We start from the raw sequence: 15,710 nt of genomic DNA, 5'->3' as shown, positions 1-15,710 counted from the left end.
GTCTGTACAGTATGTGCCTGAATACTCCATACAGTTTTTCCTGCTCAGCTAGACAGTGGTCCAACAGACTAAGAAATAAATGTTTTCTCTTGGAGGGAGAGGCTTTCCTGAAAAACTCCTGGATGGTAAAGCTCCTGCTATATGCTATCTCAACTTGAGAGAGGAGAGAGGTATTGCCTTAAACATTTTTGTTTTATTTTCTATCTTCTCTTTAAGCCCGGTGATTGTCAGTAGATCCTTCCTATAAGGCATCTCTTGCTAGACTATTATTTCTTGGCAGTCCACGCATAGGATCACAGAATAGAATCACAGCATGTTAGGAGCTGTCTCTTCCCCTTTGGGACTCCTTCCATTTCCTTCTGGGCTTTCATCTCTTTAGCAGGCTTGCCATTGCTGGACATGCTTGGCACGCCAGTGTGGATGGAAGCCGACTTTGGAAGGAAATACTTCTGAAATGACTGGTGGTATTAAAGCTACTATTTAAAAGTGACCCTCTGTAGATACTTGGGTTATCTTTAGGCCGTCAGTGCTCTGCAGCTACGGGAGCCAAGGGGAATCTGTGGAAACTTTTGCTTGTTGCTCTCGCCTTAGTTTCTGTTTAGATATCCTTGCTCCCAGCCAGTGGCCTCGTGACATATCTCAGATTTAACTGGCTTTCTTCTGCCAAGTCCCAAGATTATCGTGGAAGCTGGGAATGGTTTTCCATGCTGCAGAGATTGAGGGAAATAAAGTGTGTGTTTGTAAAGCTAGTTGTGGTTCCCAGCACTCTGGATTTGCTTTCTGTTTCTGCCTTGAATGTAGGCACCGAAGGTCTTTTTGTGGGCTCGGGTAGCAGGGAATAAGCTCCAGATGATTCAGCTTCAACCATCTCATGGTGACTGTAGAATCTTTAGTCAGTGACTAATAAGCTAATCTTAAATGTAGAAGGTTTGGGACTTAATGAATTCTTGTTGACCTTATTATTTCAACTGATGGGGAAAAGAAGGTAGGTAAAGCAAAGATCAAATTATAAAGGTTGGAATACAGGTGCATAAGGTATGCATTCATGAAATTGAAGACGTGGTTACTTCCTTCGTTAACATTTTATGGATTACTGGACCCGTTAGGATCTCAGGAAATGAACTGGGAAATTTGGGGCTTGGGAAGTAGCAATATCAGAGAGGCTCAGACTCTACCCCCATTGTTCACCTTTGGATATCTTAATCTTATCCAGGCTGGAAAGAAAGGAGTCTAAAAGTTACCTTGTTTCCTATGTGCTTTTCTCTCGGTGGGGTAAAGTAGGAAAATAGGAAGGAAACAATTTACTAATTCTGGACATTTTCACCTTTTGCTTTGGGTGCCACAGTGCCAAGAGGCTGCATTTTATGATTGTTGTTAAACAAATTGGAGCCCTGCCCATCTTTTGAAAAGTTTATCTACATAGTTGTGGAAAGCTGCCTGAAAGGCTGTAGGGGTGTGATGAGTGATGAAGGCTTGCTTATGGTAACCAGAGCCGAGATTGGCAATCTTGGAGGTGTGGTCCCTGAAGCCCACTGAGAAAGGTAAGGTGCAGTGCAGGAGGAGCCCCTGGGTGGCGCAAATGATTAAGCGCTCAACTACTAGCTGAAAGGTTGGTGGTTTGAACCTACTGAAAGGCTTCTTGGGAGACAGGCCCTGGTGATCTGCTTCCGAAAGGTCACAGCCTTGAAAACCCTATGGAGCAGTTTTACTCTGCACACATGGGGTCGCCATGAGTCAGAATTGACTTGGTGGCAACTAACAACAACAACATTAAGAGTGCAAGAGTATTAATAGAGGTTGAAATCTGGGCACTGAAGCCTTCCTGCGGTTCCTTCTCTACTGTCCTTTCCCATAGAGAGCCCATTGTTTCAGGTTGTCTGTAAAACTAAGAAGTCCAATGTAGAGCCTGGGTAGGAAGTCCTCACAGGACTAGCCATGCATCTTCTAGTTAACCAGGAAAAATTCCAAAACAAAACAACCAAAAGTGAGTCAGTAGAACCACCTCTTCCCACGCTGTGAACAAAGCGTCTAGCCTGAGACATTTGAAGGATGTACCACATCACTCTCACTCTTCTAAATCTAAACAAGGAGTGACATCTCTATAGTGTTTTTCATTCTTTGGGTCTAACTTTTTGCTCCTCCTTCAGACTATTGTAATCTCTGTTACTCTGCTCATAACTAGAGTCTTGCTCAGACATGGGCATTTGTAATATCTGAGAGAAAGAATATTTGCTGTCTCTAAAAGTGATCCTGGAGTCCCTGGGTGATGCAAAAGGTTAAGGTGCTTGGATACTAACTGAAAGGTTGAAAGTGCAAGTCTTCCGAGAGGCACCTCGGAAGAAAGACCTGGTGATCTACTTCTGAAAAATCAGCCATTGAAAACCCCATGGAGCACATTTCTACTCCAACACACTTGGGGTCAACATGAGTCAGACTGGTCGAGACAACTGGTTTAAAAGTAATCCCATTAGGCGATTCTCATTCAGTATTGTGATTGTTTCTCTGAGTCAGATACTCAAGAAGTTTGAGGAGGAAATGAAGAAAGGGGTTGTTGTTTTTCCTTATATTAAGGAGTTGCTTCACAGACATGGTGCGTAAGGGAGATCCAAGACTGCACATTCAGCAAATCATAAAAAGCATGGAAAAGACGGGCCTGTATTGTCATAGGGCCATACCCCACAATGCCTTTTAATTTGTTAGTCACTTAGACACAGGCGTGAGTTTTGGCCTTGAAATGGAAGGTGTGGCTTCCCCAGTAGGCTTAATTTATGGGGATTATTTCAGAGTCAGCCCAGACACAAAGTAAACAGATGGCACTTTTCTTTTTTTTTTAGCTTCAGCAATTCAAATGCAGGGTCACTTAGGAATCCTTATCACCTTCAGCAAAGCAAGAAGGGGAGAGTGATGTAATTCACTCTTCCCCACTTCCGGCTGAAAGTACCATTATTTTCACTGGTAGAAAAATGGCAGCAAAGACCAGGGGTAGCTTTTTCACTGCTAAGCAGCTAGGTCCTGCACTGACCCCTCTCATACTGGCTGGAGTTGATAAGACCTCTTGTATTTTGATGATCTTGATTGCTGTAGCATCACAGTAGCAAAAAGTTCTCAAATCAGCCGTCTAAGGAAGGACTGCCGATAAAAGCCCTGCTATTCTGTTTATGTATTTAGTCCCTTATTTTAGGAACTCTTGTGTCTTACGCCTTTCCTCTAACAAACAAACAAGAAACTTAGCACACTGCAAAGCTATTAATTTTCCACACTTGTGAGCCCATGGAAGTGAACAGATGTGATGCCATGGGAGCTCCTCTAGGAAGAAGGGGTTTGCACAGACATGCTGGCTAGGTGACTCAGCCCTGCCTTAGGATCTGTGCTGACATTTAAAGACTTTATGGGCTCACTCTGCTCTGAAAACCAGCATTATGTCTCTTCCCACCTCTTAATCCTTTTTAAGAAAAGAAAGTTCATTCAGCAGTAAATATCTGTCAGCCCTGCACTCTGTACTCCCTGCCAAGTTCTGAGGCAAACGCTGCGTATATAATGGTGAGCAAACTCGGCAGAGTTGTTGCCTTCCTGCTGCATACAGTTTAGAGGAAGAGATGGGTATTAAGCAGTCATACAGACACGTACGTGAGTGTATATAAAGGTGGTTCCTACTTTAAATTTGAGGAAGGAACAAAGGCTTCTCAGAGGAAATAGCATGTAAGGTGAGATCTGAAGGGTCTATAGACACTAACAAGGTGAATGGGGTGTTGGCAGGAAGGGAGATACTCATTCATGTGGAGGGCATTCCACACCTAAAGGACCAGAGAGCCCGAAGTCAGAAGAGTGCTTCCAAGAACTGAGGTGATCTGAGAGGCGGCCGAAGAAGAAGGCAGGGGTCATATCAAATGGGAATTTTAGACCAGGTTAGCAGCTGTGGTCTTTCTTTTGAGAGCAGCAGAAACCACAGAAGGATTTTATGTAAGAGAATAATAACATAAACCAATTGGGAAGGATTAAGGAGGATAGGAACCAGATACAGTCAGGAGAGGATGATAGCTTGGCCTAAGATAGGTGAGGAAGTGATGGTGAAAAATAAATGGATTCAAGAGATTTAATTGGCAGTACATAGTACAGTGTGTGTGTGTGAGAGAGAGAGAGAGGGAGGGAGATCAGGCTTGTACATCTAAATGAATGGGGATACCATTTGCTGAGTTAGGGAACAGTAGAGTAATCATCAGTTCAAAATCTTGGAAATGCTAAAACTTTTTAAATTCTAATTTATATTTGATCTCATTTGAATGCCTCTTATTTTTCCCTCTCTTTTGAAAAGTATTTATAATCTTAACTCCTGGAATATGTTTTTGTGTTGTGTCATGGTTTGAATTATGTCCCCCCGAAAATGTGTGTATCAATTTGGCTGGGCCATGATTCCCAGAAATGTGTGGTTGGACTCGATTTTGTGATTGTAATTTTATGTTAAAGAGGATTAGGGTGGTATTGTAACACCACCTTTACCCAGGTCACATCCCTGATGCAATGTAAAGGGAGTTTCCCTCGGGTGTGGCCTCCAACACCTTTTATCTCTCAAGAGATAGATGGAAAGGGAAGCAAGCAGAGAGTTGGGGACCTCATACCACCAAGGAAGAAGCACCGGAAGCAGAGCGCGTCCTTTGGACCCGAGGATCCTGCGCGGAGATGCTCCTAGTCTGGGGAAGACTGATGATGACGAGGACCTTTCTCCAGAGCTGACAGAGACAGAAAGCCTTCCCCTGGAGCTGACGTCCTGAATTTGGACTTCTAGCCTACCAGACTGTGAGAAAATAAATTTCTCTTTGTGAAAGCCATCCACGCTAGATGACTAAGACATCTTGGTTTTACAACTTCACCAAGTATTAGTTTCTCTGATCAGAAGAAATGTGATTTGGGTTCCCTAAATGAGTGTTTTATAATGAAGAGAGCATTTAGGCACTTGATGTATGTTTTCTTTGAGAATGTAGCCAGCCTTCTTGCTAGAGCATCAAATGCCCCTCACTAGGCATTCCGGATGGACCTTTGTGTTTCTGTCTTAGCAATAGGCTTGCTGACAATGATACCTAGCATTGCAAAATCCTTCCTTAAGCCTCTGTTTAATGTGAGAGGCCCTGAATGCTTTCATATTCTGGAGAGGGGCCAAACTGCACTCCCAGATTAGGAGATGGTAGAAGGACTTTTTAAATCTATAAGCTTGATATAAGCTGCCATTTCAAATAAATGAATGGTTTATACTGTTGGAAGGATTCCAGGGATATTTGGTGTTCCTTTCTTAACCTATACAAGTTCTGAGCTATCAGACTTTTATGGTGACAGTCTAATTATCACCTTATTATATGGGCTGCTTTGAGGCAAGCCTGTAAGAAATTCAACCTGTTTCTTTTGCTGACCCCTAGGATCATGGAGAACCCATGTGTGTCAGAGTTGAATTTTTCAATGGGGTTTTCAAGGCTGAAACCTTTTGGAAACAGATCGCCAGGCCTCTCTTCCAAGGCTCCTCTGGATGGATCCACCAACCTTTCATTTAGTAGTCTAGTGCTTAACCATTTGCACCACCCAGGGACTCCATTCATTATCCTAGAGCACCATTAAAAAATTGTCTTGGAGACCAAGAATCTATATATATAGATAAAAGAAGATTTTTTTTTTTTTTAACTGGAGAAAGAGAACAATGCTTAATTATTCTTGAGATGGTCTCTAAATTCAGGTGGGATATACTCAAGATCATACTTCGGCTGTTGTGGACTTGTTTTAATTTTCTTCAGCTTCAACTTGAACTTGATGGTCTGTTCTGCAGTCAGCCCCGGGCCTTGTGCTGACTGATATCAAGCTCTCCGTTGTCACTTTCCACAGATGTAGTTGATTTGATTCCTGTGTATTCCATCCAGCGAGGTACAAGTAGTCGATTTGATTCCTGTGTATTCCATCAGCGAGGTACATGTGTATAGTCACCCTTTATGTTGTCGAAAACAGGTTTTTGCAATGAAGAAGTCATTGATCTTGCAAAATTCTATCATGTGATCTCCAGCACCGTTTCTATCACCAAGGCCATATTTTCCAACTACCGATCCTTCTTTGTTTCCAACTTTCCCATTCCAATCACCAGTAATTATCAGTGCATTTTAATTGCATGTTTGATCAATTTCAGACTGCAGAAGTTTGTAAAAACCTTCAATATCTTCATCTTTGGATTTAGTGGTTGGTGCATTAACTTGAGTAATATTGTATTAACTGGTCTTTCTTGTAGGCATATGAATATTATCCTATCATTGACAGTGTTGTATTTCAGGACAGATCTTGAAATGTTCTTTTTTACAAAGAATGTAATGCCATTCCTCTTTAATTCGTCATTCCTGGCGTGGTAGACCATATGATTGTCTGATTCAAAATGGTCAATAACAGTCCATTTCAGTTCACTGAAGCCTAGGATATTGATCTTCAAGCATTCCATTTCATTTTTGACAACTTCCAATTTTCCTAGATTCATACTTCATACATTCCATGTTCCAGTTACTAGCGGATGATTGCAGCTGTTTCTCATTTTGCGTCGTGCCACATCAGCAAATGAAGGTCCCGAAAGCTTTACTCCATCCATGTCATTAAGGTCGACTCTACACTGAGGAGCAACTGTTCCCCAGGTGTATTTTGAGTGCCTTCCAACTTGAGGGGGTTCATCTTCAGGCACTATATCAGACAGCGTTTCACTGCTATTCATAAGGTTTTCACAGGCCAACCTTGAGTATAACCCACCTGAAGTTAGAGACCATCTCAAGAATAGATTTGACACATTGAACACTAATGACTGAAGACCAGACAAATGGGATGACATGAGGGACATCATATATGAAGTAAAAGGTCATTAAAAGACAGGAAAGAAAGAAAAGACCGAAATGGATGTCAGAAGAGACTCTGGAACTTGCCCTTGAACATAGAGTAGCTAAAGCGAATGGAAGAAATGAGGAAGTAAAAGAGCTGAACAGAAGATTCCAAAGATCAGCTCAAGACAGCAAAGTGTTATAATGAAATGTGCGAAGACCTGGAGTTAGAAAATCAAAAGGGAAGAACACACTCGGCATTTCTCAAGCTGAAAGAACTGAAGAAAACATTCAACCCTCAAGTTGCAGTATTGAAGGATTGTATGGGCAAAATATTGAACAATGCAGGGAGCATCAAAAGAAGATGGAAGGAATACACAGAGTCACTGTACCAAAAGGAGTTGGTCGCAGTTCCACCATTTCAGGAGGTAGCATTTGATAAAGAGCCAATGGTATTGAAGGAAGAAGTCCAAGCTGCACTGAAGGCATTGGCAAAAAACAAGGCTCCAAGAATTGACAGAATACCAGTAGAGATATTTCAAGAAACAGATGTAATGCTGGAAGCGCTCACTCCTCTATGCCAAGAAATTTGGAAGACAGCTACCTGGCCAAGCAATTGGAAGAGATCCCTATTTGTGCCCATTCCAAATCATGTGTTGAACAGTATCATTAATAGCGCACGCAAGTAAAATTTTGCCGAAGATAATTCAAAAATGGCTGCAACAATACATCAACAGGGAACTGCAGAAATTCAGTTGGATTCAGAAGAGGACGTGGAATGAGGGATATTGTTACCGAACCCAGGAAGGTGGGCCCTTGTCTGGCATGCTCAGACTTGCCAATTATCTGGACACCAATCTCTGAGAAAGAGAAGGTAACTTTATTGAAATGCTCAGGGCAAGGAGCCGGGAGTAAGTTCCTCAGATCTGACTCACCAGGCTGCGGGGAAGCAGGGCTTATATGTGATTTGGGCAGCAAGATGGCAGCTGCACAGGCATACTGGGGAGGTAAATTCTAGAGGAAACAGGAGGTGGTTCTTGTCGGACCTCTCTCTTCGGAGTAGGTTCTGGGTGATGCTTTTCCTTCTGATTCATTCCACCTGTTGCTGCATCTTCTGTTGAAGTCAGTTGGTGGTCACAGCTGGCCCTTCCGCTCATGCGGGGCTAGTTTAAGGACTAATGGAAATTTACTGGCATTTCTAGGGTCAGGTTACAATACCGTTGCTGGTGTCAGATGGATCTTGTCTGAAAGCAGAAAATACCAGAAAGATGTTTACTTGTGTTTTATTGATTATGCAAAGGCATTTGACTGTGTGGATCATAACAAATTATGGATAACATTTTGAAGAATGGGAATTCCAGAACATTCACTTGTGCTCATGTGGAACCTGTACATAGACCAAGAGGCATTCACTGGAACAGTGTGGTTTAAAATCAGGAAAGGTGTGCATCAGGGTTATATCATTTCACCATACTTATTTGGTCTGTATGCTGAGCAGTAATCCAAGAACCTGGACTGTATGAAGAAGAACAGAACATTAGGGTTGAAGGAAGACTCGTTAACAACCTGTGATATGCAGATGACACAACCTTGCTTGCTGAAAGTGAAGAGAACTTGCAGCACTTACTGATGAAGATCAAAGACTACAGCCTTTAGAATGGATTACATCTCAGCATAAAAGAAAAATCCTCACAACTGGACCAATAAGCAACGTCATGATAAACCAAAATGTGAAACCAAACCTATTGTTGTCAAGTTGATAGCGATCTGTAGGACAGTAGAACTGCCCCATGGAGTTTCCAAGGCTGTAAATCTTTACAGAAGCAGACTGCCACATCTTTTCCCCCCAACATCATGATAAACAGAAAAAAGATTGAGGCTGTTAAGGATTTTATTTTACTTGGAGCCACAGTCAGTGCCCATGGAAGCAGCAGTCAAGAAATCAGATGGGCAAATCTGCTGCAAAAGACCTCTTTAAGTGTTAAAAAGCAAAGATATGTCACCTTGAGGACTAAGGTGTGCCCGACCCAAGCCACGGTATTTTCAGTTGCCTCATATGCAGGCAAAAGCTGGGCAGTGAATAAGGAAGATTGAAGAATTAATGCTTTTCAGTTATGGTGTTGGTGAAGAATATTGAATATACCATGGACTACCAGAAGAACGAACAAGTCTGTTTTGATAGAAGTGCAGCCAGAGTGCTCCTTGGAAGTGAGGATAGCAAGACTTCGTCTCACATACTTTGGACATGTTATCCGAAGGGACCAGTCCCTGGAGAAGGACATCATACTTGGCAATGTAGAAGGTCAGTGAAAAAGGGGAAGACCTTCAATGAGATGGATTGACACAGTGGCTGCAGCAGTGGACTCCAACATAGCACTGATTGTGAGGATGGCACAGGACTGGGCAGTGTTTTGTTCTGTTGTATATAGGGTCTCTGTGAGTTGGAACCAACTTGACAGCACCTTACAATAACAAAGACTGTAGCTATAGGCTGATTTACAGGTAGTATTTTCTTGTTTGTATTTTGTGTCAAAGATTCTGGTACCAAATGTGGGGTTTTTGTACACTGTTTAGAATGATATTGTTACCATCAAGGCCACCCCATAAATGCATTAAAACATACAGAGTGCATGACTGAGCAGGTGGGAGTGAAAACCTTGGCGGGACGGGGAGGATGAGTCTGTAGTGTTGTGTCTAGATTCCTAAAGTCACACTGAAACCATAAATGTTAACACTTTTACTGTGAAAAACAAGCTTATCCCAGCCTGTGGAGAGTCTGTGATGCTCTTTGTTCTTCCTCTTTCTGTGCCAGTCTAGGATTATGTTATAAGAGTAGGTGTGTTCAGATGGTGAGCTGGATGGGAGAACAAGAAAAGTCTTTTTAAAGTTTTGGCTGTGGTGAACCCCTGGGATCCTAAGCCTGTGCCTTGGGTTGACTGACCTAGCCCCAGCTCATTCCCCGATCATCGCTGGTGGCATTGATCTCCTCAAGGGAGCCTCCATTTGTGGTCAGAACTCCCTGCTGCTCCCAGCCAGACCCAGACTGGGAGTGTTTTTCACACCATGCTTATCTTGGTGTGGTACAAAGGACAGACAGTGCCAGCCATAACACTGAGTAATGCCGGGCGGTGCCTTTCAGAGCAAACTGTGGGTGAGCACTGCAGTGGCAGAGAGGGAATACCTCTAACTTGACATTTAAATTACTGAATAATTTAAACAAATGTCAGTTAGGTGGAGTGGACTAGCAGCCTTTCCTTGTTATTTGCACAGGCAAGTGTAAAATACTTCATCGCAGATACTTCCTGTCTGGACTGTTGAAAATCAGTCACCGAAGGTGATTTTCTGTTCCTTGGTGCTACATGGTGTATACTGTATTTGTATTACAGTCTGAGAGATTAGGGATCCACAGACCCTTTACCTGTGGTCTTTAAAGGGGCTTTGTGTTCATTCTACCCCCAACTCCACCCCCTCCCCATGCTCCACCCAAACCCCAAATTAAAAAAAAATCACAGGTCCACACATGTTGTAGCTATTCCTAAATTTTGACAAGACTAAAAAAGTGAGTCATGGGTGTTTTGAAGCCTGCTGTGTTCCTCAGAATTGTGGATATTAAGATCTGAGAGTGCTTCTACCTTGCTTTTAACCTTCTTTGTTGAATTAGTAATCCTAGCTCTGAAATCCTTTTGGCATCTCTTCGAACTAACCCAGTCTGCCAGATGAAATTGCCATTGTGGCATTTAGCTAATGTGTATGCATATGTGTGTGCATGGTCATTCTTAAATTCTTACCAATTTAGGGTCTTCATTTATGTTTGACTGTATGTAAAGAATAGATACAGGAAAGACTGTCCTAAATATGTAGTAGGGAATGTACAAGTTAAGAAGATGAAATGTTGGGTGAGAGGCAAAATAGGAGAGAAGTTGGTGAAGGTTGTGTACTTTCCCACTAGCTGACTGCTAAACTGAGTTATGAGCTCATGGTTCCTTAAGATTGAGTTAATTATTATGTATTATTAACAACTGCCTTTTTTTGCCTCTTTTCTTTTTCCTGATTGTGGAGGGATGGATATGAAAACCCTGGGTTTTGACATGTTACTGATAAAAGAATCAACAATTTAAGGTTTGTCAGCCCTGGTGTCTATACAACTATAAAACCAAAACAAAACTTATTGCTATCGAGTCAATTCCAACTCATATTGACCCTATAGGACAGAGTAGAACTGCTCCATAGGGTTTCCAAGGAGTGACTAGTGGATTCGAACTGCTGGCCTTTTGGTAAGCAGGTGAGCTTTTAACCACTGTGCCACCAGGGTTCCAGTAAAGGAGGGATGTAAAAGATAAAGGAGGGTCTTTAATAAATTAATGAATTCCCTTGATTTACTTTATGTCCCCCAGGATTAAGATCTATACACCTATATGCTTATGTGTGTTGCATAGTTGGGTATATTGAGTTCAGTTTTACTAAAGATGGTATTTACATGAGGCTGGCCAGTTCTGGCAAAGTTCTTTAGTTTCCAGTCCAAACATCCATAAGGCCATCTGTCCATCCTGTCAAAAACTAGAGACTTTTGGAAAGGCCGTGCCCCTTCTTGCATCTGTGGATTTAGAGTTCAGAGTTCAGTTTGGGATTGAACTTTAAAAGTAGAGTTCACTCTGAGAGCATATTAGAGAAATAATTATCATTACTGTTACTTTTTTAAAAAATTGACTTTTATTAGTACCACAAAGTGTCATTAATTCTGTGGTTACCTTGGACCAGACATTTCCATAGACCAATGATGCATGGCCCCCCTGTGGTCTATAGTTACATTTTTGTTGTTGTTTCTAAACAAAAAAAAAAACAAACTCTTGCTACTGAGTTGATTTCGACTCATAGCGACCCTATAGGACAATGCAGAACTGCTCCATTGGGTTTCCAAGGAGTGGCTGGTGGATTCCAACTGCCAGCCTTGTAGGTATCAGCCGAGCTCTTAACCATTGTGCCACCAGGGCTCCGTTGTTGTTCCTAGTGGACCTTAAGGGCAAGGAGTTGAGTAAATCACACTCCTTGTTCCATTATGAGTCTATGAATAGCTACTCTCTTATTTTCATTTTACCCCTTCATCCCAACCTCCTCATTCCCAAGCCAGCCTCAGTGGGCACATACTCTTTAATGAGTATATATCTTTGGATACCTGTGACCTCTTAAAAATATTTAGAGTTTTAAAAATACATGTTGCCTTCCAAATTTATAGAAATTGATTGCCTTATGTATCCACCCATGTTGCTTTAATTAATTCCTTTTACCGAGGCCGATTATCTCACAGGTTTTTCTGTTGTCTTTTTAATTCCCTGATGTCACTCATAAACAGATCAATAGGATACCATTAGCTCTCCCTCTCACACCTTCCCATCCATTTTGTTCCAAAGAATCGTCACCTGTTGGGCAGCATAGTTGGCAGCCCTTAGCCCGGCTTCGTGCCATTCAACAGTGGCAAACATGTCTAGACTCCCTAGAAATATTATCTTGCAACTCTCTTTTGGCAAGTGTAAACTTTCTGCTGGATTGTGTCAACATATATATATATTTCTTATCCTTGTAGAAATAGATTGGTGTTGGAATTTCTCTAAGCAGGGAAAATAGAGTCTACCTCTTTGCTCATTAAAATTTTCACTCATTAAAAATGTCTGAGGGCTCTTGATTCTCAGGGGTGAGACTGGTGACATACATAGCACAGTCAGAGGCTATTTTGGATTTTCTGCTTTCAGGCATGTCTTTGCTCTTGGATGAGCCCCTTGTGGTTTTCAAAAGAACTAGCGAGTCAATTATAAATAGAAATCTTGTGTATGTGTGTCTGCATGCACTCATCCTGTGGGATGAGGCACCCACATTACAGTGGGCAGTGAACTATTTTTCACTTCTTTGAAGAAGGAGGAAGAAAGATTAAGAACACTTTTCTCTTTTTGAGGTAACCCACATCTCTACACACACCCACACAAATAAGTATAAATGAATTTGACATTTTCAAAGACCTTACCTTCAGGTCTTCTCATAAAAGCACCCAACCTGTTATTTTAAGAAAGAAGCAGTTCTCTCACAGACCCACCACAGAGGGTCCAAGGATTAGAAGGCAGCCTGTCAGTGACACACACCTTTGGAGATGGCTCTGCCAGCGGAATTACCTTATATGAACAGTGTTTTGGTGAAAATGGCCGTCAGCTTACTAATCAGTGGCCTCTTGACTTGGCTATTTACATTCTGTCTCTACTTCCTTCCTCACTAGTAGAAACTTGGGACCAGCAGGTCTCAACTAATCACTCTAACAAGGGAGGGGAAAAAAGAGAGTAATTTGAAATATGAAACTGCAAATAAGTATTTTCAAAAAGAGCCAATTAGAAGGTCTATTAGGAGCATCCCACTGATGACATGCTTCTGCCTCTATTTCCACCACACCAGGTGTGTGCTCCTTCTTTGTTCCCACCTGCTACCTTACTGTTCAGTCATTCCCTTAGTCGTCTTGTGCCCTCATCCTTTATTGCATGAAAGCAATAATTGGTACCAAAATTTTTTCTGCCAGGTGAAAATTTTAAGCAACTCTTAATTCCCATTATAGTCAACGTAAAGATCTTAGTGTTACTACTATTGGAAAAGTAGTCTAGACATCTAGCTGGCAGTGGTGATAATATGAATTTGTAAGTTTTCGCTGTGCATCCTTGTAAACTCTCATTTACACTAATATACTGAAAAGTTTCTGAAGCTGCCAAATAAGGGCAGGAATGCCAGTATTCCTTGTTTATTAGTTGCTGGAGATTTCTACAGAGCTAGCAGGAACTGGTATTAACAGCTGCCATATAGTTCATATATTTCAGAGCCTTTGTTTTGCATAAAATAAAGCTGATGGACATTAAGTGCTGGTAAAAAATTTTATTTTGATGCAAGAATTGGGATATGAAAGCTCATCATGCTGAAGGTTGATGAAGTTCAGTTTCAGAGTCCTCTGCCCAGATGATAACCAGTCTTTGGCCTAGTATGATCTCGAAGAATGCACAGCTTATATAAATGGATTCATTTGTTGAGAGGTGATTTTTTTTCTCTCTTTTTTTAGTGGCTGGTCACATGAGAGGTAAAAGATCACAGAACGTGGATACCGTGTCAAATGGTGATGCTTCACTTGACTTTCTCTTTGGTTAGTGTGGGAGGAGGTTGCAGAGAAACTGTATTATTTCCTTGATGGTAGAGATATCCATAAGAGTGATTTTTTTTTTCTTTTCTTTTGCCTCTCTCCTTTGCAGATGAGAAGCCCAAGGCAAACCCCAAACTTTATATGTGTGTGTGTGAAGGCCTCTCCTGCGGGAACGAGGACCACTGTGAAGGTCAGCAGTGCTTCTCCTCGCTGAGCATAAACGATGGGTACCACGTCTACCAGAAAGGCTGCTTCCAGGTCTACGAGCAGGGGAAGATGACCTGTAAGACCCCGCCCTCACCTGGCCAGGCCGTGGAGTGCTGCCAAGGGGACTGGTGCAACAGGAACATCACGGCCCAGCTGCCCACGAAAGGTTCCCATGGACTTTTCTATTTCTAGATCAAGGGGTTTTGTTAGTGTTGTCATGATTCTTTGTGGGTTAAATATTTAAGTAGCCACAAGGCTTTCCTCCTACTCTTTGAACAAAAGTCAACAGATGACAAAGAACGTAGCTCTAGGTGAGGAAGAGAAAGACATGACCCTTTGACATCTAAAAAGGAGGATGGTCATTTTTGAGAAAGTGAGCAAGGTGATGTCCAACTTGGCATACCTGGCTTGGCTCACCAGTGATCTCTCAGTAGCCACACACAGGTGAACAGTTCCCGACACCCCTTTCTGTTAAAAAGCTGTGATGTCAGCCATAATTTCTCTACTTAGTAAATACTGATCTCTATGTCAAGTGGGTAGGAAGGAAAATGGAACATGAGACTCAGGTGCCCTAGTGGAATGCCTTTCCTTCTGTATGAGGAAGGAGAAAACGAAAGGCTAACTCACCTCTTCTCCCATACGAGTTCCCAGCAACCTCTCACTGAAACTTGAAGCCAGATGATATTTCATAAGAATCTTAGGTAGTTTATGTGGAACCTTTTCCATACTGTATTCAAATACAGTCATATATACTATAGAAACCAGTCCTTCTCTAAAACTGTCTCTTCGTAAAATGATCCCTAACTAGCTATCTCAAAGTCCCTACAAATAATAATGTACCATAGTCTTCATAAACTTTACACCAAATTGACTCGCTTAACGTATACCCCAAACCAAACCAAACCAAACCCATTGCCACCGAGTTGATTCTGACTCATGGTAACCCCCATGTGTTACAGAGTAGAACTGCTCCACAGGGTTTTCTTGGCTGTAATCTTTATAGAAGCAGATCACTACGTCTTTCTTGTGCAGTACCACTGGGTAGGTTTGAACCACCAACCATTAGGTTAGTAGACAAGTGCAAACTGTTTGCACCACTTAGAGACCTTTCCTAATGTTATAGGACATTTTTAATAGGTATGATTAGTTAGTTTTGGACTCACAAAAGAAAAAAAACAAAAAAAACAAAAATACAAAAACACAAACCAGAAAGTGAAATAGGAGAGGCTACTAGGAGCAGCCACTGCCAGAAATGTCAGCGAACAAAGGAGGCGGCAGAATAACAAAATAGTGAAGATAAGATCGTATTACAGCAGTTTTAAAGAAGTTATAGTATTAATCTTAAGGCATATACATTAAATTCTGGTAAGCAAATCAGATAATTTTTTTGAATAATATGATGTTGAATGTTAAAGTTTTTAAAAGAAAGATCTAACACTTAGGTGGTTAAAACTAAAAGGATATTTGATGGAATAAACTACACTCTTAGATACTTTGTGGGTTAAATTGTTATT

General features: G+C 41.6%; 1 protein-coding gene across 1 annotated transcript in view; it reads left to right on the top strand.

Moving 5' to 3' along the window:
* Positions 1–15,710, top strand: part of ACVR1 (activin A receptor type 1) — a 77,056-nt gene that overhangs the window by 18,335 nt on the left and 43,011 nt on the right. Inside the window, exons 3-4 of the mRNA XM_023730415.1 lie at positions 13,912–13,965; positions 14,099–14,362. Coding sequence (XP_023586183.1) covers positions 13,912–13,965; positions 14,099–14,362 — 318 coding nt within the window. The remainder of the gene's footprint in view (positions 1–13,911; positions 13,966–14,098; positions 14,363–15,710) is intronic.

The sequence above is a fragment of the Trichechus manatus genome, unplaced genomic scaffold (genome assembly GCF_000243295.1).
Source record: "Trichechus manatus latirostris isolate Lorelei unplaced genomic scaffold, TriManLat1.0 scaffold00036, whole genome shotgun sequence".
In the NCBI taxonomy this organism is placed as follows: domain Eukaryota; kingdom Metazoa; phylum Chordata; class Mammalia; order Sirenia; family Trichechidae; genus Trichechus; species Trichechus manatus.
This window is presented reverse-complemented; position numbering and strand designations above follow the sequence as displayed.